At 46.9% G+C, this 26,965-nt stretch overlaps 1 protein-coding gene across 4 annotated transcripts in view; it reads left to right on the top strand.

Annotated features, from left to right (window-relative positions):
• Positions 1 to 6,952: 6,952 nt before the first annotated feature.
• MMEL1 (membrane metalloendopeptidase like 1) overlaps positions 6,953 to 26,965 on the top strand; it is a 39,711-nt gene continuing 19,698 nt past the window's right edge. Inside the window, exons 1-7 of one of the 4 annotated variants that reach the window (XM_083752581.1) lie at positions 6,953 to 7,131; positions 12,268 to 12,431; positions 19,114 to 19,173; positions 20,932 to 21,093; positions 22,966 to 23,046; positions 24,114 to 24,209; positions 25,699 to 25,817. In XM_083752581.1, coding sequence (XP_083608707.1) covers positions 12,278 to 12,431; positions 19,114 to 19,173; positions 20,932 to 21,093; positions 22,966 to 23,046; positions 24,114 to 24,209; positions 25,699 to 25,817 — 672 coding nt within the window. In that variant the 5' untranslated portion in view covers positions 6,953 to 7,131; positions 12,268 to 12,277. Of the gene's footprint in view, positions 7,132 to 11,094; positions 11,226 to 11,594; positions 12,101 to 12,267; positions 12,432 to 19,113; positions 19,174 to 20,931; positions 21,094 to 22,965; positions 23,047 to 24,113; positions 24,210 to 25,698; positions 25,818 to 26,965 lie in introns of those variants that run through there. The other 3 variants (XM_083752582.1, XM_083752580.1, XM_083752579.1) reach the window with 3 other exon arrangements.

Genomic DNA, 26,965 nt, shown 5'->3' with positions numbered 1-26,965 from the left:
ATTAGGTCTATAAATTACCATACAGTGGTACCTAGGGTTATATATGCTTCAGGTTACGGACTCCGCTAACCCAGAAATAGTATCTTGGGTTAAGAACTTTGCTTCAGGGTGAGAACAGAAATCGTGCTCTGGTGACACAGCAGCAGGAGGCCCCATTAGCTAAAGTGGTGCTTCAGGTTAAGAACAGGCCTCCGGAACAAATTAAGTACTTAACCTGAGGTACCACTGTATAGCATATACTCAACACAAAAAACAGTGACAATTTGTTGTTGACAAAGGACAGCTGAACATAAAAAGGGCCCCATTACCTTCAGTAGCTTAGGGCCCCATCAAAGCTAAATCCGGCCCTCCCTGCGACCTTGGTGTTATCAGCACCATACTTTAACCAGCTGAGCTATCCAGGCTGAACCTCTGGCCCAGGGCCTCACTAATCTGGCCCTTGGGATTCTGCCAAGCTTCATTGGTTCCCCACACCCCTCACTGGCCCTGCTTCACACCCTCCTTGAGTGTGTTTTGTTTTGTTTTGTTTTGTTTTGTTTTGCCTAGCTGGGAATGCACCACCGAACTCTGATCGTGCCCCTTAGTTGCCTGGATAGAGTTTAGAGATCAGGGGACAGGTGAGCATAGAAACAAGCCTACAGTAAACTTTGTACCTCTCATAATACTAGAACTTATGGACAGACAAATGAAGCTGAATGTTGCAAAATTCAAGACAGATTAAAGAAAATATCTCCTCACATAGCATATAGTTGAACTATGGACCTCTTTCCCATGGATGGCAGTGATGGCGCACCAACCTAGAATGGCTTTAAAAGAGTATTAGACAAATACATGGAGGAAAGGGGCTATTAGCCCTGATGGCTATTCTTTGTCCACCCAGTCAGAGGCAGATCACTTCTGAATGCCAGTTGCTGGAAGCTGGAGGGGAGAGCCCTCTTATACTCAACTCTACAAAGTTCCCAGAATAACAATAAAACACAGAGACATAAAGTATTTGGGTTTATGGGTTCAAATGGGCCACAACTTTATTGGTTACAGATGTGACCGGTTTGGCGTGGGCATTGGGGTGAAGCTGGCTATATCTTGACTCCTGCCTGTCCACAAGGAGTCCACTTAAGAGAAACCCCCTGATAGGGGGTGTCCTATAACTTACATCAAATAAGGGCACCCCAAGCGGACCATGTAGGAGTTGTGACATGGCACTGGCCCACATCCAGGCTTTGGACAGAATTCACACCCTGGATCCCTTTAACAGGATACCTGTACTGAGGAGGGGCAGGTGAAGGCAACAACCTCCCCTCCAACCAAACAAAGGCTTAAAGGTAAAGGTAAAGGGGCCCCTGACCATTAGGTCCAGTCGTGACTGACTCTGGGGTTGCGGTGCTCATCTCGCTTTATTGGCCGAGGGAGCTGGCGTACAGCTTCTGGGTCACGTGGCCAGCATGACTAAGCCGCCGTTTACCTTCCTGCTAGAGTGGTACCTATTTATCTATTTGCACTTTGATGGGCTTTCGAACAGCTAGGTTGTCAGGAGCTGGGACTGAGCAACGGGAGCTCACCCTGTCACAGGGATTCGAACCGCCGACCTTCTGATCGGCAAGTCCTAGGCTATGTGGTTTAACCCATAGCGCCACCCACACCCCCAAAACAAAGGCTTACCCAATGCCTAACCTCACAAAAGTTGTGACGATTGTTACTAGCTAGGCAAAAACCCAATGGCCACTGCCAATTTGCCAAGTAGAATAAATTCCTACCCGGCCCCAAACAAAATGGTGACCGACAATTGTCCATAGCAAGGTCATATCTGAGCAAAGCATGAAAAGAGGGTGGGTGGGGCGATCAGGTGATCTGGTTCTTAAGCATCAGAGTCTGCCCCACCTCATTGAAATGAGTTGGGCTGTTTTAACCGAAGAGACATCTGCCACGTAAGGCAAAGCTTGCATTTGAGACCAGAATGGCTGCTCCTATATGAGGCTCAGTTGCTGAAGCAACATTAGAGTTTTGCCCTCTATACAGGCAGCCTGACCACTTGCCTTGCATGAGGTCAGTGATTGCATCATAAAAGGATGCTCCTTAAATCCTGACCCAGTCAAAAGGTGAGTTGGCAGTGTTTTGTGTCAGTGGGAGCTTCTGTGCTGTGTTATAAAAGGAAGCCCCAGCCAGAATACATTCAATAACCAAGGGCTGCTTGAGGGGGTATTTAGCAAAGCACATCCTGATGCATGCCCTCATTTGTCAGTGGGTTTTGATATGCTTCCTTGTAATAATTCTCCATGGTGCCCCAGGGTGGTGTCAATTTAGGACATTGTGGGAAATGTAAATGGATGAGCACCTAGAGCTCATGGGAGGAAATTGTATAATTGTATAATTCAGTAAGCAAGGTCCACTATCAGAGTTCAAAGACACATTCCAACCAGGCAAAAGTACTCAGGATACAAAGCAGAACCCAAGAGGTGTGTGGCCTGGGTAGAACTCCAAAGACCAGATGGAGAAGCTTGGAGGGCCACATTTGGTCCCCTAGGCCTGTGGTTCACCACCCTTGATCTTAGAAAAAGGCCATAGCTCAGTGGTAAGTGTTATCAAAATCATGGGGTTGTATCCAGTGGTAGAGGAACCCTCTCCGGCACCAGGGGCAGCACAGCCCGTATGGACTGTGCATGTGCGGCATCCCACGTGTGCGCACTCCATACGGACTGCCACACATGTGCAGTCTGTACGGGCTGCCACTTTCATGCGAGCGACATCCCATACGGACAGCGTTTGAGCAGCTCCCATACGGACTGCGCACGCCCTTGACTGCTCTACAGCTGGGGGGAGGCAGGGACCATCTTGTCACCCCTCCCAGAGTGGCACCTGGGGTGGCCTGCCCCCTCCACCCCCCTTCCTACACCCCTGGTTGTATCCAATGAAGTTCTAATCAAAATAGACCCATTGAAATGAATGGACTCAAGTTAGCCATGTCCATTAACATGGCTAACATGTTACTGCTTTGAGTAGAATTAGCATTAGATGTAATTCTTGATGTCCACCAACAGGAGCTATGTAAAAAGTTGTGGCAGTGAGGCAAAATGGTGGCTGTGGAATTTGGAGATAGAGTGCACATTTGTGCTCATGCGCTACTTTGTGGGCTCCCAATTGGGGCATCTGGTTGTCCACAGTGGAGATAAGATGTTGGGCTAGATGGGCCATGGACCTGATCCAGCAGGCTCTTCTTGTGCCCTTTCTGGTGCTAGCATTGGTTCAGTCAAAAAACATAGCTATGGGGTAGACCCTGCAAGTGAGGAGGCATCGGGCAGGCTGCAGCAGCAAAGCCAACCTGAGAGAAGTTCGCTGGTGGGTTCCAGACCACTCCTTGAGAAATGCTCTTCTGCAGCCTTCACAGGTGCTAAATGCTTGCACTGAAATGTGATTGATTTTTTTTCCCTGGGCAATTTCAGCACAAGGACGGAATGGGTAATTAGCATTTTGCAAATGTTGCACACAGCCTGGGCCCTTAATGGACTTGGAGTATGATTATTATTGTTATCTTAATTGACCGCCTCCTCAACTGCCTGAGACTGACCTAAATGCCTGCTAATGCAATCCAATTTAGTTCCTCTTAATCAACCTTTTCTGGCAAACTGCAGTATAAAGCAACAGTTACTATGGAGGCATGCAGCTGGTGTGCTGCCCCCCAGTGGCGAAAGAGGGGCAATGCTGTGATTCTCTAAGCTAAAATGCCCAGCTATTGTGCAGTGCTCACTGGGAATCTCTCTGATAGTCTGGAAACTGAGACTTACCTGCTCACAAACAGACCTAGTGGAATCCCATCCAAAATGTATATAGCAAGGAGGGAGTTGAATAAGGATTTAACTCCAGTTCCCACCAGCCCAAGCAAGCATAGTCAATTATGGAAGTTGAAGCCCAATATCTGGAGGGCTAGAGGATTAGATGCCCCAGATGTGAACTCTCAGTTGCTGCTTGCAAGATCCCTGTCTAGTTACCTTATGGACAGCTCCCCTCCTGCTGGACAGCTCCCCAGCCTTGCTTGGAAGGCTGAAATGGTGTGGCCAGCATGAGGTTTAGTGTCACCTTCCAGCTCCCATCAGTCAAGGGACCAGGGCTTGGGTCATGTACCCAAACCATGGGTTGTATTCAATGTTACTTCTTCTCAGAGTAGACTCGTTGATATGAATGCATTTAATTTCAATGGGCTTACTCTGGTAGAACTTAGTTGGAGACAACTATCTGTTTTTTGCTCCATGGTTAACCAGCATACCAAATCAGTGGGACTGATTGGAGAATTGGAGGTTTTTTTCTCCTTCTTTGGAGGTTTGTAGACAGAGGTTGAATAGCCATCTGTCAGAGGTTATTCAGCTGTGATTCTTGCATTGCAAGCAGTGGACAAGAGGACACTTGTGCTTCCTTCTGACTCTATAGTTCTATGGTTCTGTGACTGATACCTTGTGTTTTTGCTATTTTATTTTGTTGTGGTTCACTTATTGAGCTTTGAAGCTACATTACTTTTGAATCAGGAAGTGTTTTTATTTGTTAATGATGTGCCATGGTTGCGAACTACTTTGAACTCAGTTGGTGGGGGAAGCAGCATACAAAAATAAAATAAAATCTTCCAGAATGGTGTTTGACAGGACTGCAAGCATAGTTAGTGAAGTTCAGGCAGTGGCTGACCCTAGGCCACCAATGAGCTTTGCAGTTTATCAGGCAATATTTGTGGATATAGAAAAGTTCTTCTCCCTCTCTCATAACATGAGAACTCGTGGACACCTAAAGGCTCTAAATATCAGAAGACTCAGTAGAGACAAAAGAATGTACTTCTTCACAAAGCGAATTGTTAAACTATGGAATTTGCTCGCACAAGAGCCAGTGATGGTCACCAATTTGGGTAGCTGTAAAGGGGGATCAGAACACTGATGGAGGATAAAGGTATCAGCAACTACCAACCCTGAAGGCTTTGTTCTACCTCCATTGCTGAAGAGAGTATGTCCCTGAATACCACATTCTGGAAGTGGACGGAGGAGAAAGTGGAAGCTGGACTAGATGGGTCACTGGCCAGATCCAGCTGATCTCTTTATATGTCCAACCCACAGCTGCCTACACTTGTATTTTAATTTCTGCACTGCCTTTTGCCAAATGATCCTCCTGTTTCTCACAAAGGTTAACAAATAAACAAGTTTCAATCAATAAAATACAGTAAGGCAAAATAATCCCAACAACAGAACCTAATACACAAATTGGGGACAGGCAAATCAATCAATTTCAGTTTCTCCTTTTCCCCTGTCTGAAGTTTGGATCTCCACATTTCTGAATCACTTTTATTAGGTTTAGTCCTCTTAAAAACCCATCGACATTTTTGCTCAATGTTAACATTATTGCAAAGCAATTTCCCCTTAGATGGTGCATTTTTTAATGTTACTTTCACCAATGTGTGAGTTTATATGGACACTTCTGACCCCCATTACATGCATTTCTATGTGCCTAACTTAATAATAATAGTAATAATAACTTGACAGGAGAACCACACTACAAAATCCAGAGAAGTGTGGCTTTCAAAAGATAGCAGTGTTGTAGTTCATATATTGTTTCAGTAAGTGCAGATTATTGAGGTTCTCCTTTCAATGCAATCTGAATCAAATTTCTCCTCCTTCCCTAAAACACATACAGTCAGCCACTCACCTACCTAAATGCTAGAACCACAACTCCAAAAAAATACCTGGGAAAAACCACCTCCCATGCAGTAGCTCTTCCTTATAAAGACCCCTGGCTAGGGGTGGGTGGGGCAGAACAGATAGGAAAGCTTGACCTTTGGTGGTCCATCATGGTCTCCCCATTGCAGCCATTTTTTGATTCTCCTTAGGGGTGTAGCTCTGGGCATTGTGGGCATTGCAGGAGGTTGGGCAAGATGACCCTTTGGGTCCTTCCATTTCTACGATTCTATGTTTCTATGAGCCCTTGCACTTCAAAATTAAGCCTTGATTCACTTTCTGGATACAAGTCTCCATGAGAGCCAGTGTGATGTAGTGGTTAGGGGCGGTAGACTCGTAACCTGGTGAACTGGGTTCGCATCTCTGCTCCTCCACATGCAGCTCCTGGGTGACCTTGGCCTAGTCACACTTCTCTGAAGTCTCTCAGCCTCACTCACCTCACTGGGTGTCTGTTGTGGGGGAGGAAGGGTAAAGGAGATTGTTAGCCGCCTTGAGACTCCTTAGGGTAGTGATAAAGCGGGATATCAAATCCAAACTCTTCTTCTTCTTCTGCATCTGAAGTCCTACATGCCAGGGATTCTAATGGGTGATGGAATAGCCATTTTGTTGTAAACCCTGCTGATCTTCATAATCAGAAGCTACCTTATACCAAGTCAGACAAATGGCCTATCAAACTCACTGACCAGCAGTGGTGCTATCTGGAATGATGGGGATTGAACTTGGGTCTTCCCACATGAAAACCAGCTACGCTATAGTTCTTCCCTGAAGACATAGGAAGCTGTCTTATGTTGATCCAGATCATTGGTCCATGTAGCTCAGTATTGTCTACTGACAGCAGCTCCCCAGAGTTTCAGACAAGGAGTCTCTCCCAGACGAACCTGCAGATGCTGGGGATTGAACCTGGAACTCTTTGCATGCAAAGCAGATTCTCTGACACTGAGCTATTCTATTGGGGGGGGGGAATCTTCATATGGAAACATTTGAGGCGTAGATGGTCAGTTTAGTGTTTAGGTTGGCCAGGAAACATCATGTACCGCTTTCCTGTAAGAAAGGCAAGAGAAGTCAAGAGAGTGCCAGGGAAATGTTACCTAATTTAAATAACACTTCGGTTCTTTTTGTACTGAATAAATAAACAAACCTGCTGAGGAATTGTGCTAGCAATGCAAATGGCCACACCCACTACATCTGATTGGGTGGCCTGTGATGGGAAGCAGTCAGCTTTTTATTCCATCTCTTTGCAGTGGATCCCAGGGCACCTGTGATCAGACGTGGAAGAACACCACAAGCCCGATGTAGCCTGCATGCATGCTTTCGACACCCAATGGGCAAATCTACAAAATAAATACACTTCCTACCAGAGGACATTAGGAGCAAACCAATATCCCAGTTATGTTGCTCGTTGTCGTTCCTGAAAAGAAAAGGAAAGCAGGTAAGAATGCTCCACATTTTAAATATGTTTGTGCTTGCATGAATCCTTGCGCATGGACAGCTGGCCACCTAGAATTTGGAAAGCTAAGAAGAGAGCTTTGAAAAATCATGCAGTCTGCTCCTGAATGTCAGTTGCTGGGAATCACAAGTGGGGATTGTGATTGTGGTTTCGCCCATGTTCTGCTTCAGAACTTCCAACAGGGGCATCTGATTAGCCACTGTGAAGACGTGATGCTCAAGTAGATGCAGGGTTTTTTTCCCCAATGGGCTGCATCCAGTTAAGTCCTACTGAGAGTAACCCCACTGAAATAAGTGGACATAAATTAGTCATGCCCATTAATTTCACTGGGTGTACTCTGAGAAGGACTAGGACTGTATACAACACGTTTGGCAGGATTCCACTAGGTTTTTGCCTGTGTGGAAGGAGGGCTGCTTCTGAAACTAAACTCTCCACCCTTCCCCTCTTCCTGCAGCCTTCTAAATCTGTTCTGGAGTGTTGGAGCAAAATCCAGAACAGTCTTAGGAGGCCATGGAGAGGAAGGAGAGTGGGAGTAAGTCCCATTGCACAAGTGGTCCTCAATTCCCTGCACATCGATCCACACAGTGTCATGTTAAATTCTGCACTGTGCTCTTAAAAACCTTTTGAGGTTTCTTTCTTTCTTTCTTTCTTTCTTTCTTTCTTTCTTTCTTTCTGCTTCATTGGAAAATTTTACCTTTGAGGACTGCATATCCCTATCTGATATACAGGCTGGGAGCCTTGAGTGTGACTCCTTATGCATCACACACAAGAGGAGATATCTACAGGCTTAGAGAAAAACTGAAGTCTGCAGAAGTAAATATACAGATCTATCTATCTGAGGGCGGGGGACCTAAAAAGGCAAGGTCCCCGAAAATCAATCAATTGAAGCTGAACACACTATTAAGGCGCTGTGGGTTAAACCACAGAGACTAGGACTTGCCAATCAGAAGGTCAGCAGTTCGAATTCCCGTGATGGGGTGAGCTCCCATTGTTCGGTCCCTCCTGCCAACCTAGCAGTTTGAAAGCACGTCAAAGTGCAAGTAGATAAATAGGTACCGCTCTGGCAGGAAGGTAAACGGCGTTTCCATGTGCTGCTCTGGTTCACCAGAAGCGGCTTAGTCATGCTGGCCACATGACCCGGAAGCTGTACGCCAGCTCCCTCGGCCAATAAAGCGAGATGAGCGCTGCAACCCCAGAGTCAGCCATGGCTGGACCTAATGATCAGGGGTCCCTTTACCTTTACCTATTAAGACACAGAAGGCTGGCTGCCTGTTTTTGTGGGTGAAGAGGACAGAAAACAAGAGTGACAGGGTACAGAATGGGGTGACCTAGCGAAAGGCCATGGCTGACTGGAAGCCTGAACTGGAGTATTCCAGGCCCCACTTACAAGGAAGAACGAATTTGTCAATGTGTCATGAACTGGCAGAGCAATGGAGAGGAGGAAGAGGATCCCAGTGAGGCATGTAGCTGGGACTGGGACACAGCAGGGCAAGCTGGGAAAGGGGAAGGAGAGGTTGGTGTGGGAAGTACTCATGGGGTGATGGAGGATGACAAGAGGATGGGGGTCAGTGCATAGGAACCAGAGCAGCAGGACCCATCACCGGAGTCAGAGGGGCACCTGTCTCCATGAATACAGCAGTCTCTGAGGAGTAGGGAGCAGTGGGAGGGGTGCTCCAGTAGGCTGAGGCAGGCAAAAGCCCACAGCCCAGCTCTCTAGCTGGCCAGGTGGGGCTCGCTAGCTCTGGGAGGTAGTATGTGGTGCCTCAGATGGAGTGTGCTGGGGACAGGTGAGGGACGCATGCCTCATCAAGCCCAGATGCTGCAATAAGCATACAAAATATAAAAGGGCAGCATTGCTGAGGTGCTGTTTTCTCAACTGACCATGTTGATGGTGCCTCAACTTGGATGTGAGGCTTTGCTTCACTTTGGACACGTGGATTGACCCTGGCTTGGGGACTTGACAAATGGACTTGCCGCCAGGTAGGCCAGGGGTTCAGGGAACAATGTTGGCTTGTCCCTCGGCTTCTGACAAAGTTGAAGGACACATTCTAACCAGGCAAAATAACTCAAGGAGGGTATGCAGTAGTAGGGCTAGTGAGGGATGTGAGCCTGTGGAGAGTTCAAAGAGCTGAATAGCGAGGCCTAGCAAACTGCATTTTGCCCTCAGGCTTCAGGCTCCTCATGCCTGCCAGTTGAGGAGCCCATTCCATTTGTTCACAAAGGTGTTTATCCATTCCTCTGCATTTCTAGGGAACCCATTTCCAACCAACAGCAAAGTTGCTCCCCTGAAACCCTTGAGTCTTCATCTGCAAACCATTTTTCCATTTCCAAGTGTTCCTCCGAATGAAATATCTGTGGCAGTAAACTGCATTTGCTCCCAAGTCATGTGGACTCCCCATTAATCTGAGGCAGAAAAGTTCCCACCAGAAAATTGGTGAGAATGTGACGTCCTGGACATCTTCTGAGTCTGAGGGCATCACATGAAGCCTGGAGAGGGACGGAACTGTCTTTATAGCTGACGCTTATCTTGGTCCGTTTGAAAGGCAGACTGGCCTTAGGCCCCTGTTCCTGAAGGCTGTAGTGAAAACCGTCACATTGATCCGGGGACATTTGGTGCTGTGGTTAGCATTTGTCTGATGATCAGGGTGAAGAGAAGAAAATGTCTTTAAGAGAACCTGAGGCAGTTTTCCTCTTTCATGTTGGCCAGATGTCAAGAAGACCATGTGCAGGAGTGGGGAAGGACGGTGAGCATCTCAACACCACAGACTTGAACTGGCTTGAAGGAACTGTTCCTTCTCCTCAGAGCTCTCTAAAGACCATAGGTCTGGGGGGACATAAGGCGCTTCCGGCCAGAGGCCCATCTACTCCAGCAACATATTCTCATCATAACCAATGAGGTGCCCATTATTGGAAACCATCAACCAGTTGCCTATTATGCTTCTCTCACATGATTCCCAGCAACTGAGATTCAAAGCCATACCATATGACAGTGGAGGGAGACATAGGTGTTGTGGCTAGTAACCACTGATAGCTTTCATGAGGGCAGAAGCAGGATATAGGGAATACTTGTGGGAGACAGAAAGGCCTAGTCTCAGCTGGCACCGCTGCCCTGAGGTCCCTTTTCTGCTGCTTCACTGGCTGCCCTTATCATCACCCTGAGTATTTGTGAGCAAATACTCTGGGAGCCTCCTGACACCTATGAGAGCAGGAGTCACCAGTGCGCTTGCCAATAATAATAATAGTAATAATAATTTATTATTTATACCCTGCCCATCTGGCTGGGCTTCCCCAGCCACTCTGGGCAGCTTCCAACGACGTATTGAAATACACTAATGCATTAAAAATTAAAAGCTTCCCTAAACAGGGCTGCCTTCAGATGAGCACTGCAACCCCAGATGAGCACTGCAACCCCAGATGAGCACTGCAACCCCAGAGTCCTTCGTGGCTGGACTTAACTGTCAGGGGTCCTTTACCTTTACCTTTTACAGTACGCTAATACACACACTCCCACGCCCATCTCTATCCTTCATGAAGATCAGAGTTCAGGGACACATCCCAGCCAGCCAAGGAGGGTGTGAATCAGGGCCAGTGAGGGGCATGGCCTGCAGAGAGTCCCAAGGGCTAGACAGAAAGGCCTAGTGCAGGGGCAGAGGAAGGGGGTGTAGTGGGTGTGGGCCACCCCACGTGTCAACACTGAGGGGGGTGACAAAATGCTGGGTGGCACTCACCACAGGGACTACAGCCACGTCTCTCCTGGGAGAGACGCGGTAGCTTGGGCGCATGCAGGCTCTGCGCTGCCCAAACTGTCTGCCCGTTGCCTCCGCCCAGCTCTAGGGCAGCTGAGTGGGAGGAGGCAGACAGACTCAGGAGGCCCCACAGTGCACCCCACCCCTATTGGCGGCTCGCCCTGCTTCCACCACCGCTGGCCTCATGGCCACCAGGTGTGAGGTTCCCCCATCCCTGCTCTTATCCTCCATTCCAAATGCCATTGCAGCCAGTTCCTCACGGCTGCCCACACAAGTCCTGAGCATCCCTCCTAGAATGGTGTTCCAAGGGAGGAGGAATAAACATGGCTGGTAATTTCAGCACTTGAAAGGGAAGGGAAGATAGAGGATTTTTTTGTGGTGGTGGTGTTTTTCAATCCAAGGAGCATTTGCTGCTGCTCTCTCCTTTTGCAGCTGACAAGACCAAGGGAAACCATGTTCCTCCGCTTGCTAGCTTGCTCCCCAGCCCCCAGCTCTCTGTAGCATTGTAGCACACTCCTGCCATCAGCTGTCTGATTGACAGAACAGTCTGATCACCTGGAGAGGAGCAAAAGTGCATCCATTAGCTAGCGAGAGAGGGCTAGGTAGAATCTTATCTTCTGCTGCTGGCTGTTTATGAGCTGTGTGGTTGCAAAAAGGCAAGCCTCCTCCTCCCTTCTCTTCTCGCTCTCCTCCTCCTCCTCCGGCTCATTTGCTGGAAGAAAGCAGCAGCAGCAGCAGGGCTGAGCTGAGAAGTTTTTGGCATGGACTTGAGAAGGCAGAGGGACTTAAGCTCACCAGCTCCAGCACCCCAGCAGCCAGACTGCTCATCCATAGCCTGGACAGGTTTCCAAGCTGCTCTGTTTTCTGCTAGGGAGAAACCAAGCACAGACGCGTTTCTGGGACTTGGTTTGGAATCACAGCATTTTAGCCAAAGTTGATGGGACTATCTGAGGTTGTGGTTTTTTCCTCCCTCCTCCATGTGGTGAGAAGATCCCAAGAAGTGTCAGTGGAGAAGTGGGGGTGTCTTTGAGTCCACCCCTTTTGGTGGGGTCAAGGAGGTTCTCCTTCCAAAGTACCAAAGAGGTCTCTGTTTGGATGTAAGCAAGATCACCAAGTCATCCCTGCTGATCAAAGCTCGTTCTGCAGGAACTGGAGATGGAGAATGAGGTTGGGAAATCTGTGGATAAGCAAATGGATAAATACATGTAATTATTCTAGTCTTTTTTTAAAAGCTCACTTTCTTTCTCTGTTTTCTGCTTTTGCACCATTGCCCTCTCCATTCTCCCATCTTCTGTTCTTCTGGTGTGTGTGCATATCCCTTTAGAAAGTCAGAGGGACATGTGGTTAATCATTTTGTGCCCTTCTTCCACAGAGTGACCATAATGGGGAAATCAGAAAGCCAAATGGATATTGTGGAGAAAACGACCAGATCTGGACAGAGGTCCTGGAGCTTCGTTGCTCTCAGCTTGTCTGTCCTCCTAGTCCTCATGAGCTGTGCTGTGGTTTCCTTAGTAATCCTCTACTCGAAAAGCAGAGGTAAGAGAACAACTGTTACTTATGTGATTTTCTTCTCTCCTTAACTGCATATTTGGTTAAATTGTATACAGTGCTAAAAAAAAACTATATAGGAAAGAATTTGCTACCGTTGCTTGGGGGGGGATTGGGGGGATAATTTGTGAGATCTCTTCTCCTAATGTGGTGTGTGTGTGTTTTTGTGTGTGTGTGAATATGAATAAACTCACCACAATCCCATCTGCAGTTTTCAAGGTAAATCTCAACTTGACAAGAATGAAAATCAAGAAAGGAGTCCCTGTATAATCAAGGGCATTCTCCACATACCTTACAGGGGGTGAATAGTAATCCCAGATCCCAGGCAAAAAAAGATAGCGTTTGCCCAGTATAATATAGCAGATTAATTGTTGAGTTTCAACACAGAACACCAATATTTAAATACTCACTGCTCCACAGAGTCTACTAACTGAGAAGCTCTGGGATTTGAGCAAATGAGAATAAACAGTGTGTGTGTGTGTGTGTGTGTGTGTGTGTGTGTGTGTGTGTACACACACATACACACAGAGAGAGAGAGAGAGAGAGAGAGAGAGAGAGAGAGAGAGAGAGAGCCAATTTAAGTGGAGAGAGAAAATTTAACAGAGAGAAAAGCTGTATAAGTGAAATAGAGGGGGGAAATTGAAATATTATCCTCAGTTAACAATACTGAAAAGCTTGGTTGAGTTAGACATAAGAATGTGTGTTTGCATCTGTCTCCTTGAGACAGTGTGCAGTGGAAAAAAAGGACTCCTTGTGCAGTGTGGATTTTAGGCAGAATGAGGAAAGGGGCTTATTTAGATGTAGACAATTTGGGATCTGCTACGCTTATCACGCTAGAGCAGGAGATGCAGTAAGCTTCTAAGAACTGAATAATTTTGTACCTTCTGCAGAAGCCCAAATGCAGTCTGTTGCTAGAAGAGTGAGTTTTAAAAGAACTCCCACACAGAACTGGGAAGGAGGGGGAGAGCGACATGCTGTATTTATTCTGCTTTAAAAAGCCTTTAAAAAGAAAAAAGGTTCTGATGGCATCACTGATTTCCTCCTCCTTGCCACTGAAGCGTTGCCTGAATATTTTGTCCCCGGGTTCATAAAAATATACATGTTGTTGTGGAGGATAGAGTGGATACAGAGAAGCTTTCCCACCTCCATTCGTAGAACTAGAAATCAATCGTTCAGCAGAACCAGCTCCCAGTAGATTTAGGGAAGAGGAAAGGATTGTATTTCATTGATATCTCATTTTTAGCCTAAGAATCTTTAGAAGTAGTCCCTAAGAAGCCCATGGGGGACACATTCTCTTCTGGGCAGCATTCAGGGGAGAAGCATGCCAATGGTAGGCAGGGCAAGAGGCAAAAGTAAGCAGAGAAATGAATGACTTTGTATGGCAGATGAGTTTCTGAACACACACAAACAGCCTTATCCCCCAACCAGGCAAACATGGGGCATTATCAGACGGTTTTTTAAAAAACTGTTTTTATTAAAAGATTTTCATCAATAATAAAATTAATAATAATAATAATAATAATAATAATAATAATAATAATAATAATTTAATATTAATGCCCCACTCATCTGTCTGGGTTTCCCCAGCCACCCTGGGCAGCTTTCAACAAAAAATTAAAAATACATTAAAACAGTGGTCATTAAAAACTTCCCTAAACAGGGCTGCCTTCAGATGTCTTCTAAACATCAAATAGTTGTGTATTTCTTTGACATCGGATGGGAGGGCGTTCCACAGGGCGGGCGCCACTACCAAGAAGGTACATATAACGTCTCTGTTTTCAATTCATAGATTCTTTTCTGCATGTCAGTTACATTCAATGTGAGACATTGCTGTCATGTGCATTCTGAGGTTGGGGGGGGGGGGGAGAAGTAGGTCCAAGTAAATATTCCAGCCAGATTGAAACACTCGGGAAGGGTGCAAAGAAGAACTGGTTATGGGGTGTAAGAAAAGCCCTGCTGGAATCAGGCAAAAGGCCCATTTGCTCCAGCACCCTGTTCTCACAGTGGCCAACAAGACAGTGATGTAGCATGGGTTGCCAGTGCCCAGGGCAGAGTCAGCGTTGCCCCCCCACAGACACAGTGGGCTGGGCAGCTGGGGTGGAGGTGCGCACCCCAGCCCCAAAGGTTCAGCTTGGGTGCGGCTTGCCTCCCCATGGCTGCGGAAGGCAGCAGGAGCTCACCCATATGGCCTTGGTGAGGGAACCTGTTGTACGGGCGCCTGGTTGTGCCCCTCTCAGAATTTTGGGGCCCGGGACCACTGTTAGAACTCCTGCTCCATGATTGCAGTCACGGGATTGTTGTCTATCACATGACAGTGTATGTTTTGACTCCACAGAGTGGGAGGTGACGGAGACAGGATGTTTGTGTTACTGTGTTCCATGAAGTGGGACTATTGTCCTTTGTTCTTTCTCTTTGCTGTCTGATGCTAGAGAGAGAGAGGTAGCCATGTTGCAGTGCTCCGTGTGTGTTTATATGTAAATAAAGTAGATTAGCCAAAATGCTGAGATGCTGAGATCTGTTAAGCAAGCTGCGAAGACTCTGCGGATCCCTAAGTGTGCCGATGTCTGTTGGCATCAGTCGCTGTGATGTTTGGGCTGAAGAAAGCTTTTGAAGCTCCCAAACGATCAACCACGAGGGAGAGAACATGCCAGTTGGGCATATCTCTGCCAGGGTCCTACTTGAGTGTAGGACAAGCTCCTGACAGCCACTACCCCCTCCACCCCCCCCATGCTATGCCACTGCAACCAGATGCCTGCAAGCAGGACCTGAGAGCAACAACCCTTTGTCCAGTGATTCGCAGCAATGGTTATTCAGAGCAATATGGCCTATGACAGTGGAGGCAGAGCACAGCCACCATGGGCTTTCTTTCCAGGAATTTGTCCAATCCTCTTTTATAGCCACTGGAGCCAACTTCAGGGGGCTATGGGCAGTGGTGAAGGAAGCCGCTCGGGCACCTGGGGTGGGGCGCCCAGGGGCAGGACGAGCCGGCCATAGGGGCTTGGCGCACTATGGGGCCTCTGGAGTCTGCCTGCCTCCTCCCACTCAGCCGCCCTACAGCTGGGAGGGAGGCAGCGGGCAGACTGTTTGGGCAGCGTGGAGCCTGCTCACGCCCAAGCCATCACATCTTTCCCAGGAGGCCCCGCAGTGAGTGCCTCCTGGCATTTTGTCACCCCCCTCAATGGTGACGCCTGGAGCGGCCCGCACCCACCACACACCCCTTCCTCCACTCCGGCTATTGGTGCTTCAGCACCCACAATAATGTATTTGTGGATTGGGCCCCCAGAAAGTTGACGGGCAAAGCTGAAGCCCCTCATTGCAGGCGCCCACAATCTCTGGCGCAAGATAGCACCAATTTACAGCCTTCAAAGTAGGTGGCCATTGCCGCCTCTTATGTCAAATAAATCTTGGCCTTGGCCCTGTCTTAGAAAGGTATTCGGGGTGACAGGAGGATTAGGTCAAGATAAATCACTGTGAAATAGGCTCTGAGAAGGGGTGCTTTTTTGACACATTCAGTAAAAGTAGTAGGGCCCCCCCACACACACACACACAAGCATGCACAAAAACATATAGACACACTCACAGAAGAAAAGCCCTGCTGGGTCAGGCAAATGACCTATCTAGCCCAGCATCCTGTTCTCACAGTGCCCAGTCACATGCCCATGGGAAACCTGCAAGCAGGATTCTAGCACAGAAACCCTCTCCTCTTCTGTGGCTCCAGAAACTGGTACAGTGGTACCCCGCAAGACGAACGCCTCGGAAGACGAAAAACTCTCTAGACGAAGGAGTTTTTCATTTTCTTAGCCGCTTCGCAAGACACATTTCCCTATGGGCTTGCTTCGCAAAACGAAGCTTGCCCCGCAAGCTCCAGGGATAGCGGGAAAGCGCAGCGCGTCTTCCCCGCTGTCCCCGGACCTCTTTTGAAGCAAGGGGCGGCGGGGAAAAGATCGCTTCTCCCCGCGATCTTCTTCCCGTTGCCACCCCTTGCTTCAAAACAGATCCCGGGACAGAGGGGAAGGTGCGCGGCGCTTCCCCTCTGTCCCCGGACGGTCTCCATAGGAACGCATTGGTTGATTTTCAATGCATTCCTATGGGAAACCGTGCTTTGCAAGATGAAAAACTCGCAAGAAGAAAAAACTTGCGGGACGAATTAATTTTGTCTTGCGAGGCACCACTGTACAGTGGTACCTCAGGTTAAGTACTTAATTCGTTCTGGATGTCTGTTCTTAACCTGAAACTGTTCTTAACCTGAAGCACCACTTTAGCTAATGGGGCCTCCCGCTGCCGCCACACCGCCGGAGCACGATTTCTGTTCTCATCCTGAAATAGTAGTACTGAGGTACTATTTCTGGGTTGGCGGAGTCTGTAACCTGAAGTGTATGTAACCTGAAGTGTATGTAACCTGAAGTGTATGTAACCCGAGGTACCACTGTATTTGGAAGCATTGCCCTCTAAGTCTGGAGGCAGAGCATATCCATCCTGGCTAATAGCTATTGATAGCCCTCTCCTCCACGAATTTGTCTAATCTTCTAGTAAAGCCATCCAAATTGGTGGCCATCCCTGCCTCCTGGGGGAGTGAGTTACTTCCTTTAACTGTGTGAAGAAGTGCTTTCTTTTAATCTGTCCCGAATCCTCAAACATTCAGCTTCCTTGGATGCCCATGCGTTCTAGGGTCATGAGGGAGGGAGGAAACCGTTCCTCTATCCCCTTTCTCCATGCCAGGCATAAACTTATAAACTTCTATCGTGTCACTTTTTACTCTTTTCTCTAAGCCAGTGTTTCCCAAACTTGGCTCTCCAGTTGTTGTTTTTGACTACAACTCCCATCACCCCCAGTGGTCAGGAATGATGGGAACTGTAGTCCGAAAACAACTGGAGAGCCAAGTTTGGGAAACACTGTTCTAAACCAAATGCTGCAGCCTTTTCTCATAGTGGAGTCGCTCCATCCCTTTGATCATTTTGGTGGTCCTTTTCTGAGCCTTCTCCAAATCAACTCAATATATATATATCCTAACTATAAGAAAAAACAAACTTCACACATTGGCGTTTGTGTTATCGGTGTCACCCAAATCCTCCAAGTTCAGGAACACTCTGCAGAAAGTTTGCACATTTATATCCTTTCCCCATGGTGATGCAAATAAAAATATCCTGCTGGTTCTGGGTCTCGGTGATTTTCACACCTACATAAAAAAAAACGAAACAAGGGCTACCTAAACCAAAGATGCACATCAAGCTGGATTGGATTGCGGGAGTTCTTGGTGAGGAGAGCAGGAGGGTGGAAATCCTAAGGAGTTGTGTTATGTTTGCTGGGGAAAGAATGTGGCTGAGCTGGCTTGACAGGAGGCATTGCAAGATGGACAGACGTGTTGCACATTTCTCAAGGTCTGAGTCTGAAGATACAAAGATGCCTGCAAACTTAGCTCTAAAGGAGGGGAACCTCAGACCTGTGGCCCAAATGCTGCCCTCCAACTCCTCTGTTTAAACTGCAGGGCATTTCCCCAGGCTTCATTCCCTCTCAGAGGCAACTTCATCCTTTGGTGCTTTTTCATGGTTGAAATGTGCCCTGAATCTGTGACGATGCCTCATGGTTACCTGCAAGGAAGATGGAGACATTGGGGGTAGGGGTGGTTGTCTTATTCCACATAGGTAAGAGTCACATCCATTGCCCATAAGCGCCAACTCCTAGGGACTGAGGTCCCTTTGCCCCCCAAAAAAATATTTGAGGAGACTGCTACCCCCAAAGTTGATGGGCATTGCCATTCAAATGGGGTGTGTGTGCATCTCATCTTGTGATCGATTATGCAGCGCTTAGCTGCCCCTCCCCAACGTTTTATTCAAGTTGGCACACTGATCTGGACTCACCCAGCAGCTATATGTGGCACCTGGAAGGGCACCCACAAAAGAAGAAAGAGTAGAGATGAATGGGATTCTGAACATCTTGGTCCATTGGCAATATCATGAGCACACTGCCTCTGAACCTAAAGGCTGGATATCTATTCATCCTTACTAGGTTAAGAGGTCCTGCTGACAATGTCCTGTCCAAACCCTGGAGCCGTCAGTGATGAAGCTCCTGGAATACACCATTGACACAATGCCAGAATAATCTATGGAGATGTCAATAACCTTTTGGTGGAATTCTGAAGAGCAGATGCTGGGAATCACAAGTGGGGAGAGTGCTGTTGTGCTCAAGTCCTGCTTGTGGGTTTTCCATCATGGGCAACTGGTTGGACACTATGAGAGCAGGGTAGTGTGCCTGATCCAGAAGGGCTCTTCTCATGTAGAACAGGAGACATGATAGAGGTGTATATAATTATGTATGGTGTTGAGCAGGTGGACAGAGGATAGTTTTTCCTCCCTCATAACACTAGAACTCAGGGCCATGCAATGAAGCTGAATGTTCAAAGAGTCAGGACGAAAGAAAATACTTCTTCATGCAGCACATATTCGATCCCATGGGATGTAGTGATGACCACTAACCTGGAGAACTAGCCTCTTCCTCCAGGAATTTCTGTCAATGGTAGCTATCCACAATGGCTATGTCCTGCCTCCACTGTCAGAGGCAGTATGTCTCTGAATACGAGTTGCTGGAAATTTCAGGTAGGGAGAGGTTTGTTGGCATGTGGGGTTTTTTTTGTGAATGGTCTGTGTTTTATGTGCTTTTCGTATATCCACAGATTTACAGAATGGTGCCAGTCCACAGAATGTATGTACCACCCGTGGGTGTGTAACAGCAGGTAAAAATGATATTATTTCCTGAACCCTTTTTTTTTCCTGCTGGAGTCCACTACAGGAAATGTGCTGGCACAGCAGACCAATGAAGTCAGCAGGATTGAACCCTCCACTCATCAGCTATGGGTAGTGCTCCACTATTGTGTTCTCTGCAGGGAATGTACTGAAAAAGCAGGTGTCTCCCAACTCCACCCACCAACCAACTTTGACAGTACCTCCCACTTTTCAGCCACTAGCTGCCAAAATGTCAAATGATTGTTGGCCCCGCTTGGAATCCCTAAGACAGTTGGATGGTGCCTTGTACGCCTCCTTCCGGCAACTCCTGCAGCCAAGCTGGTGCCAAAAGTATCGCTTTGCTTTGCTTTGGACCACATCAGTGAGGCCAAGAGGGGTGAGGTCTTGTCATCTGGGAGCCCAAGACCTCCTTACACACTGCCAAGGTTTGTGCCATGGTGGTGGGAGAGATAATGATCTGGTACATTGGTACTGCTAATGCAGCAGTCTGACTTCACCCCCAGAGGTGCACTTTATTGTACCTCAAAACAGACAGATGCCAACAAGGCTGACTCCACCCACTTGTCAAAGTTGTGCCATGGTGGTGGGAGAGATAATGATCTGTCCCCCTGGGCCAAAAATGTTCCCCATAACCCTGGCTTAGGGGAAGCCCAGAAAAGGCAAATGATCAGGTAACTTAATCAGAATATTCTTCTGAATGAATTTTGGCTCTGTCCTCATTTTGGTGTTTATCAGATACAATAGGAGTGGTGGGCTTTTTCTGTCTGAGGGCCACATGACCTTCTGGGCAACCTTCAGGGGGCCACAAGCTAATGGTGGGTAGGGCCAGAGGCAAAATTGGGAAGAACCACTAATGTAAAGCAACTAATGTTAGGTTTATACAGTAGGCTAGGTTCTAGACACACCCCTCTATATCCCATGTTCTAAAACAAACTGGTTGCCATTTTGTTTCCAATCCCAGTTCAAGGGGGAGCTATTTAATTACAAGCATTATTGGGGGGGGGTTTGCAAACAGTTACCAAGCGTGTAGTGTTGTCTGCCAGAACAATCCCAGCTCTAGGTGAATTCTTTCTTCTTCTTTCTTTTTTGCCAATTAATTTTTATTGCTTTTCATTTTTTTAATGAATTAACATCAAATTAATTCCAATTTAAAACAAATTTAAAAGTTGACTTCCCATCCCGCTCCCTTGATGTTTCACTTCCCACCCTTAATTGTGCTCAATATTACATACATTTAAAAATTTCATTTCAAAATATTTTGGCCTTTTAGCCTTAATTTTTTTCTATTTTCTTCTTTACTTCCCATCAGCTGCTCTTCTTCGATCTCTGCCAGACTTTTACTTAGCTATAACATATTCACAAATGTCAAGAAGAATTGCTCCTCACTTTGTCAGCCCACATGCATCCTTAATTTTAAAATCAACAAACCACAAATACAAAAAAAAGCTCCAGGGGAAATTCAAGCTCTAGGGCAGTGATGGCCAAACTTGGCCCTCCGGCTGTTTGGGGACTACAATTCCCATCACCCCTGACCACTGGTCCTGTTAGCTAGGGATGATGGGAGTTGTAGTCCCAAAACAGCTGGGGGGTCAAGTTTGGCCATCACTGCTCTAGGGGGATGTGCTGCCTCTAGGTACAAGCTGGCACACAACAGCTGAAAATGGGCTCAATTATTGGACACCACAAAGGTTCTTGCAAGCATTCTGCTTCCCGAATAATGGACACATTTATGTTATCATGACATGCAGCTGCCAGAATAATTCAGAACATGGACCCCACAGCAGAACCTTGCCAGAATTTTTACCAGTATGCCTGTGGAGGCTGGCTCAGTCGTCATGTCATCCCAGAGACCAGTTCCAGATACAACATCTTTGACACACTGAGGGATGAACTGGAGATTATTCTCAAAGGTGAGGGTCTCTTTTCTGTACTTTCCCATTACCTGCCTACTTCCCCACTCAGTGCTAGATCTGTGCACAAGCCAAGTATGCTGCAGTTCACGGACTCAGATTATGATGTTCATGTGTATGTGTGTGTTTTAACATATCATTTTCAACACTTATTAAACATACGTTTATATCTTATACAATTTTTTTGACTGCCATCAATCACATCTGAAAATTTTCCAATCTTTTTCACTTAGTTTACATTTCTTACTTGCACTATTACACTTAAATATCATAACTAATATCTCTCTTCTTTCTCTTCTTTGTAATATTTCATATATTCCTCCTTACAAAACTTCTTGTAGTCCTACTAGCATGGCCGCATTGGGTGGGCGGGTCATTGAACACCCAGGCATCCAATTTAGCAAGGAAGCACTCTACCGCAGGGATGGCATGCATCTTTCTGATGCCGGTAACGATATCTGGCTGGCCGACATTTTTCGGGGGATCAGGGATTGGTTACAGGTCTGAGGGTATTGGCGGCGAGCCTGGCTCGTGTGGCGGTTAGGCATTGGCAGGGGTATTGTTATGCAAATGATGTTAGGGGGAGGAACGCCATCACCTCCCCCAAATCTGGATGGGTAGTTCGTTAAAGGACTCCGGGGGGCGTCACCTCATCCGAAACCTACGGAGGCTAGGGCCTAAAGCGCCCCCCCAAGCGGTAACTCCTTGGGGGAGTGCCTAGGGATGTGCATCTCAGGGGCTCCCCCTGTTGGTGCTTAACCCTTCCCGGTTAGACCGGATAGTCTGTTAGGGCCAATGCCTAAAGCCAATACCGCTCTTACCTGTAATCAATAAAGTTGTGGCCATTTTCGCCCATTAACCTAAATTCTGGTGTCCGGTGTCTTTATTTACTCCTTTTGTGGGAGGGGGCGGGTATCGCCACGCAAATAGTTTGTATATTTCTTCCAATCTTCTGTGAATCTCTGGTCCCACGGGTTTCGAATCCTTCCTGTCATCTTGTCCAATTCTGTGTAGTCCACAGGTTATGACGTTCTAAATACCTCCCCCCAAAAGAAAATAACAGTTAGATTGTTAGCCACCTCCATCCAAGGTCTGGATATGTCAATGTAAAGTCTCTGTTCATTGGCATTATGCATGGTTAATTCAACAATACTGTCAAAGAGGTGGTGTCCTCTGCAAGTTGCACAAAGATGCAAAACCTTGGAGAGCGTCACAACAGAAAATGCTCCGGCAGATGGCAGTAGAGAACTTGAGTGCCTTGCTCACTATTAAGTTGTATTTCAACCAACAGGTGGCTGTAAACAGCTTCCAGTATAGCTTGTTTTGGTCCCTGCAACTTCAGCCCATAGAAAGCACAAGCAAGAACCCAGCAACAACCAGGAAGAATAGGCCCAATTGCCAGTGATTTCAGCCAACAGATTAGCAAATCCCTGTTTCCAGCATTAAGAGCATAAGAAGAACTTGCTGGATCAGACCAATCGTCCTTCTAATCCAGTGGTTCCCAACCTTTTTTGGGCCATGCCCCACCTAAGCATCTCTAAAATCCTGATCCCACCCCCCCATTACATATAATTATTATTATTCAAAAAGTGAACTCCTATTCACGTGGAGGAAGCCTAAAAAGTCATACATTGTTAATAACTCATTCTCAAATTGCCCCCCTTAAAAATCAAATTGCCCCATGCTGGGAACCATGGTTCTAATCCAATATTCTCTTCTCACAGTGGCCCAACCAGCAATTGCTATTCAGAGACAGTGGAGGCTGAAACCACAAGTGCTTTATCAGCTACTGCAGCCATGACCTCACCTGCACCCAAACAGAGAGAACAGATTGCAGGTCATTATGCTATCATGACCCTTTTCTTCCTCCAGGTGTGCTAGAGACACCAGAGCAGGAAGATCGGGAAGCCTTCCAGAAGGCGAAAATGCTTTATAGATCCTGTATGAATGAAAGTGAGTCTCCTCCTCCATTTATTCACCCATTTGCCCTATTTATCAAGCTGTTTTCCCTAGCGGCCACTTCTAGTGAATGGAGTAGGGTGGTGCTATAGTCTAAACCACAGAGCCCAGGGCTTGCAAATCAGAAGGTCGGCGGTTTGAATCCCCACTATGGGGTAAGCTCCTGTTGCTCGGTCCCTGCTCCTGCCAACCTAGCAGTTCGAAAGCACGTCAAAGTGCAAGTAGATAAATAGATACCGCTCTGGCGGGAAGGTAAACGGTGTTTCCGTGCACTGCTCTGGTTCGCCAGAAGCGGCTTAGTCATGCTGGCCACATGACCCGGAAGCTGTATGCTCGGCCAGTAAAGCGAGATGAGCGCTGCAACCCCAGAGTTGTCCGTGACCCGACCTAATGGTCAGGGGCCCCTTTACCTATATATGGTTTACAATGTAGCTAAAGAAATTATGCATTGCATATTTTATTGGTTAGGGGAAGGGAAGCTCTTCATGTAGAAGGACCCAGGTTTGGACCAAATAGTCGGACAGTGTATGGTAGCTACCTATAGTCATTTCTTCTTTCAGATACCTGTTTTAGATGCACTTATTTTTATTGTCTCCAGTGTTGATTGGTGACATGCTACATGTTGCAAGTGTTGGGACACAGCTTGCGCTGGAGGCTGATGTGCCTGCATGGGAAAGAGGAGAGAGAGGAACCTCCAGGCATATTCAGCCAGGTTTGAGAGGGAGCTGTCTGAGGTCCTGGACAGCAACTGCAAACCTAAGGAGATAATACTGAGCTCTGAGTCAGCATGACGTAGCTTCCTTTATCTTCAGGGATCTGCCATAGCTCTGTGGCTGGAGCTCTGCATATAGACACTCCCAGGTTCAAACCACAGCATTTCCAGCTGCAGCTGTGAATCTCCCTTGTCCGAAACCCTGTAGTGCCTCTGCCAATCTGTGTAGGCGACACTGAGCTCGATATTCCAATTCTTTGGTATAAGGCAGGATCCTACACCAGTGTGCCAGGATCCCTATTCTCATTCACTTTTTTTCTTTCCTGCTGCTTTCCTTTCCCATTCGTAGGCATCATAGAGCAACACGACTCATTGCCTCTGCTCGAGGTCTTGAACACGGTTGGTGGCTGGCCAGTGGCTTCTGCAGACTGGAATATTACAAATGGTAACAAGGAGGCCAGGGGAACTTTGAGGTTGTTGTTGTTGTTGTTGGCAACCAAGCAGTGTATACATTTTATGAAATAAATAAATAATAGTAAATAAAGGAGGGTGCCCATCTTTGAGCAGGGATGAGGCAAATCATATATATATATATCTGTAGTATAAACACTGACAGCTGGGAAACACTGCAGTAGGAGAACAGCCTTTACCAAAGGTGTCATGAGCTTTGAAGACACTAGAACTCAGGACGCAAGAGAGAAACATGCCAAGAGGAAGGCACACTTGGCAGACCCTCACCATGATCAACTCCCACCTTGAAACCTATGTCCCCACTGAGGAAGGACGTGTGGGTCCAGAATTGCCCTCCACAGTCACTTATGGACTCATTGTTAAAACCATGTTTATAGAAGACAATCTTACTCGGCTACTAGTGATCGCCAAAGAAGAAGCAGCTATAACACTTCGAATCCCAAACTCTGGCACTTGGGTGAGGACTGAGGATGATGTCCTATGTGGTGCAGCCCTGCCCTTCCAACTCTTATCATTCTATGTGGATTATATGGGTGGCCAGTTGGGGACAGCAGATTCAACCTGCAGGGGCAGCGTGCCCCATTTCTCCACTTGAGACAAAATGGGGAAGTGCTGCCCCACACTGCTGTGCCACCCACTGCAACACCACCTGCACCACTGCCACATCACCCACCTCCATTGGCACCACACCACCTATGCTGCTGGAAGGGAAGCAGCACCGCCAGCAGTATACAGCAAGATCTTGCCAAGATCTCACGAGATCTTCCATGCTCCCTGAGATCTCATGAGTTTTCCACAAGATCTCACCGGGCATTGACGCCAATGCCAGCTGGCTTTCAGTGGCACAGCGGTGGACCCTAATTCTCAATGTATCTGTTGACTGGCGTAGGTCTATGGAGCCTATGCAGCTGAAGCTACCGTCCAACATTTGGGTCTAGGGCGTTGAAGCTTCCATGCCAGGTTAGTAGGGCTGGCCCACCCATGAGGCAGGTTGAAGCAGCCACCTCAGGTGGTAGAAGCCCCCAAGGCAGCACCCCACCCACCCTGCTGCCTCCAACCCTGGCATTGGCTTGGATTAACACCTGAAAAGAATTCAGGGGCCCTAATCAACATATCCATCTTCCTCATTGGATGAAAGAACTCAAAGTATTATACAAATGTGCACTGCAAACATGTTACTCATTTATTTGCTGCCTAATCCTGTGACCTTGGAAAGGCTATAGGAATTTACATTGGTGGCAACTTATACATTTGATTTCAATTGGGTTTAGTCATAAGTTATGGCTTAGAGATAATTGTGATGCATAAGTAGTTGAAATAGGAATATTATTATTATTATTATTATTATTATTATTAAGTCATAAGTTATGGCTTAGAGATAATTGTGATGCATAAGTAGTTGAAATAGGAATATTATTATTATTATTAAACTCGTTTTCTTTTCTTTAATCCTTTTGCCCCAGAGCCAAACTGGAAAATAGAAGACAAGCTTGCCTTATTGAATTTCCAATATAACGCACGGGTACTCATTGACATGTTTGTGTGGCATGACGACCGGGATTCCAGCAGAAATATAATTTATGTAAGAAAGCATCAAATCAGGGAATTGTGGTACTTTAGGTTGGTGGGCTGCTCTTCTTTGCCCATTGCATGCATTTGTACATTTCACTCCCCCATACCCAATATTTTATGGATATTGTCTTCTACTATTCCTCTTCCATCTGTTTAAGATTTCATCATCATCACCTTCACCACTTTTAATTTATATACCGTCTTTCTATCTTACAATACCCTGTGTTCATTGAAACACAGTTATAAAGCATGTGGCACAGTCCTTCTAGGCAGGTGGAAATTGCATGTAGTCCTTGAAATAAACATAATCTCCAAATAAAGAACTAGAACAGTAAGAAGCTGGTATGCTATGCTGTGCTGTTTCCCCAAACAGAAAGGACTGGGTTGTAACCAATGCTCCTTATACTCCCAAGTATACCCATTGAAATTAATGGAACTGGCTAACTTAGATATAACCCATTGTATTGCAAGCTGTTTCTGCTCAGTATTGAAGGACAAATCAACCATCAGCTCTGGCAAAAGACAGGTGGTTTTTTTGTGTGCAAGTGGAAGACAGATCATGGTGCCTTCCTGATGTTATTGAACTATAGCTCCCATCATCTCAGACAATTGACCATGCTGTCTGGGGCTGATGGGAGTTGTAATCCAACAATATCTGGAGGGTGCCTATCCCTGCTATAGGGACGCAGGTGGCACTGTGGGTTAAACCACAGAGCCTAGGGATTGCCGATCAGAAGGTTGGCAGTTCGAATCCCTGCAACGGGGTGAGCTCCTGTTGCTTAGTCCCTGCTCCTGCCAACCTAGCAGTTCAAAAGCACATCAAAGTGCAAGTAGATAAATAGGTAAACGCTCCAATGGGAAGATAAATGGCATTTCCATGAGCTGCTCTGGTTCGCCAGAAGCGGCTTAGTCATGCTGGCCACATGACCCGGAAGCTGTACGCCGGCTCCCTTGGCCAATAAAGTGAGATGAGCACCACAACCCCAGTCAGCTATATGTGGTGTGCCACTTGAGATCCTAAGGATGCTGTGGATTAAACCTTCACTTGGTTCCCTAAAGCTATTGTATGCTGAGTCACACTATTGGTCCATTAGCTCGGTATTGTATCTTCCAATTGGTAACAGCTCCTCTGCATCTTAATAAGAAATGTCCCAGAGC

The sequence above is a fragment of the Podarcis gaigeae genome (genome assembly GCF_964106915.1).
Source record: "Podarcis gaigeae genome assembly, chromosome: 8".
In the NCBI taxonomy this organism is placed as follows: domain Eukaryota; kingdom Metazoa; phylum Chordata; class Lepidosauria; order Squamata; family Lacertidae; genus Podarcis; species Podarcis gaigeae.
This window is presented reverse-complemented; position numbering and strand designations above follow the sequence as displayed.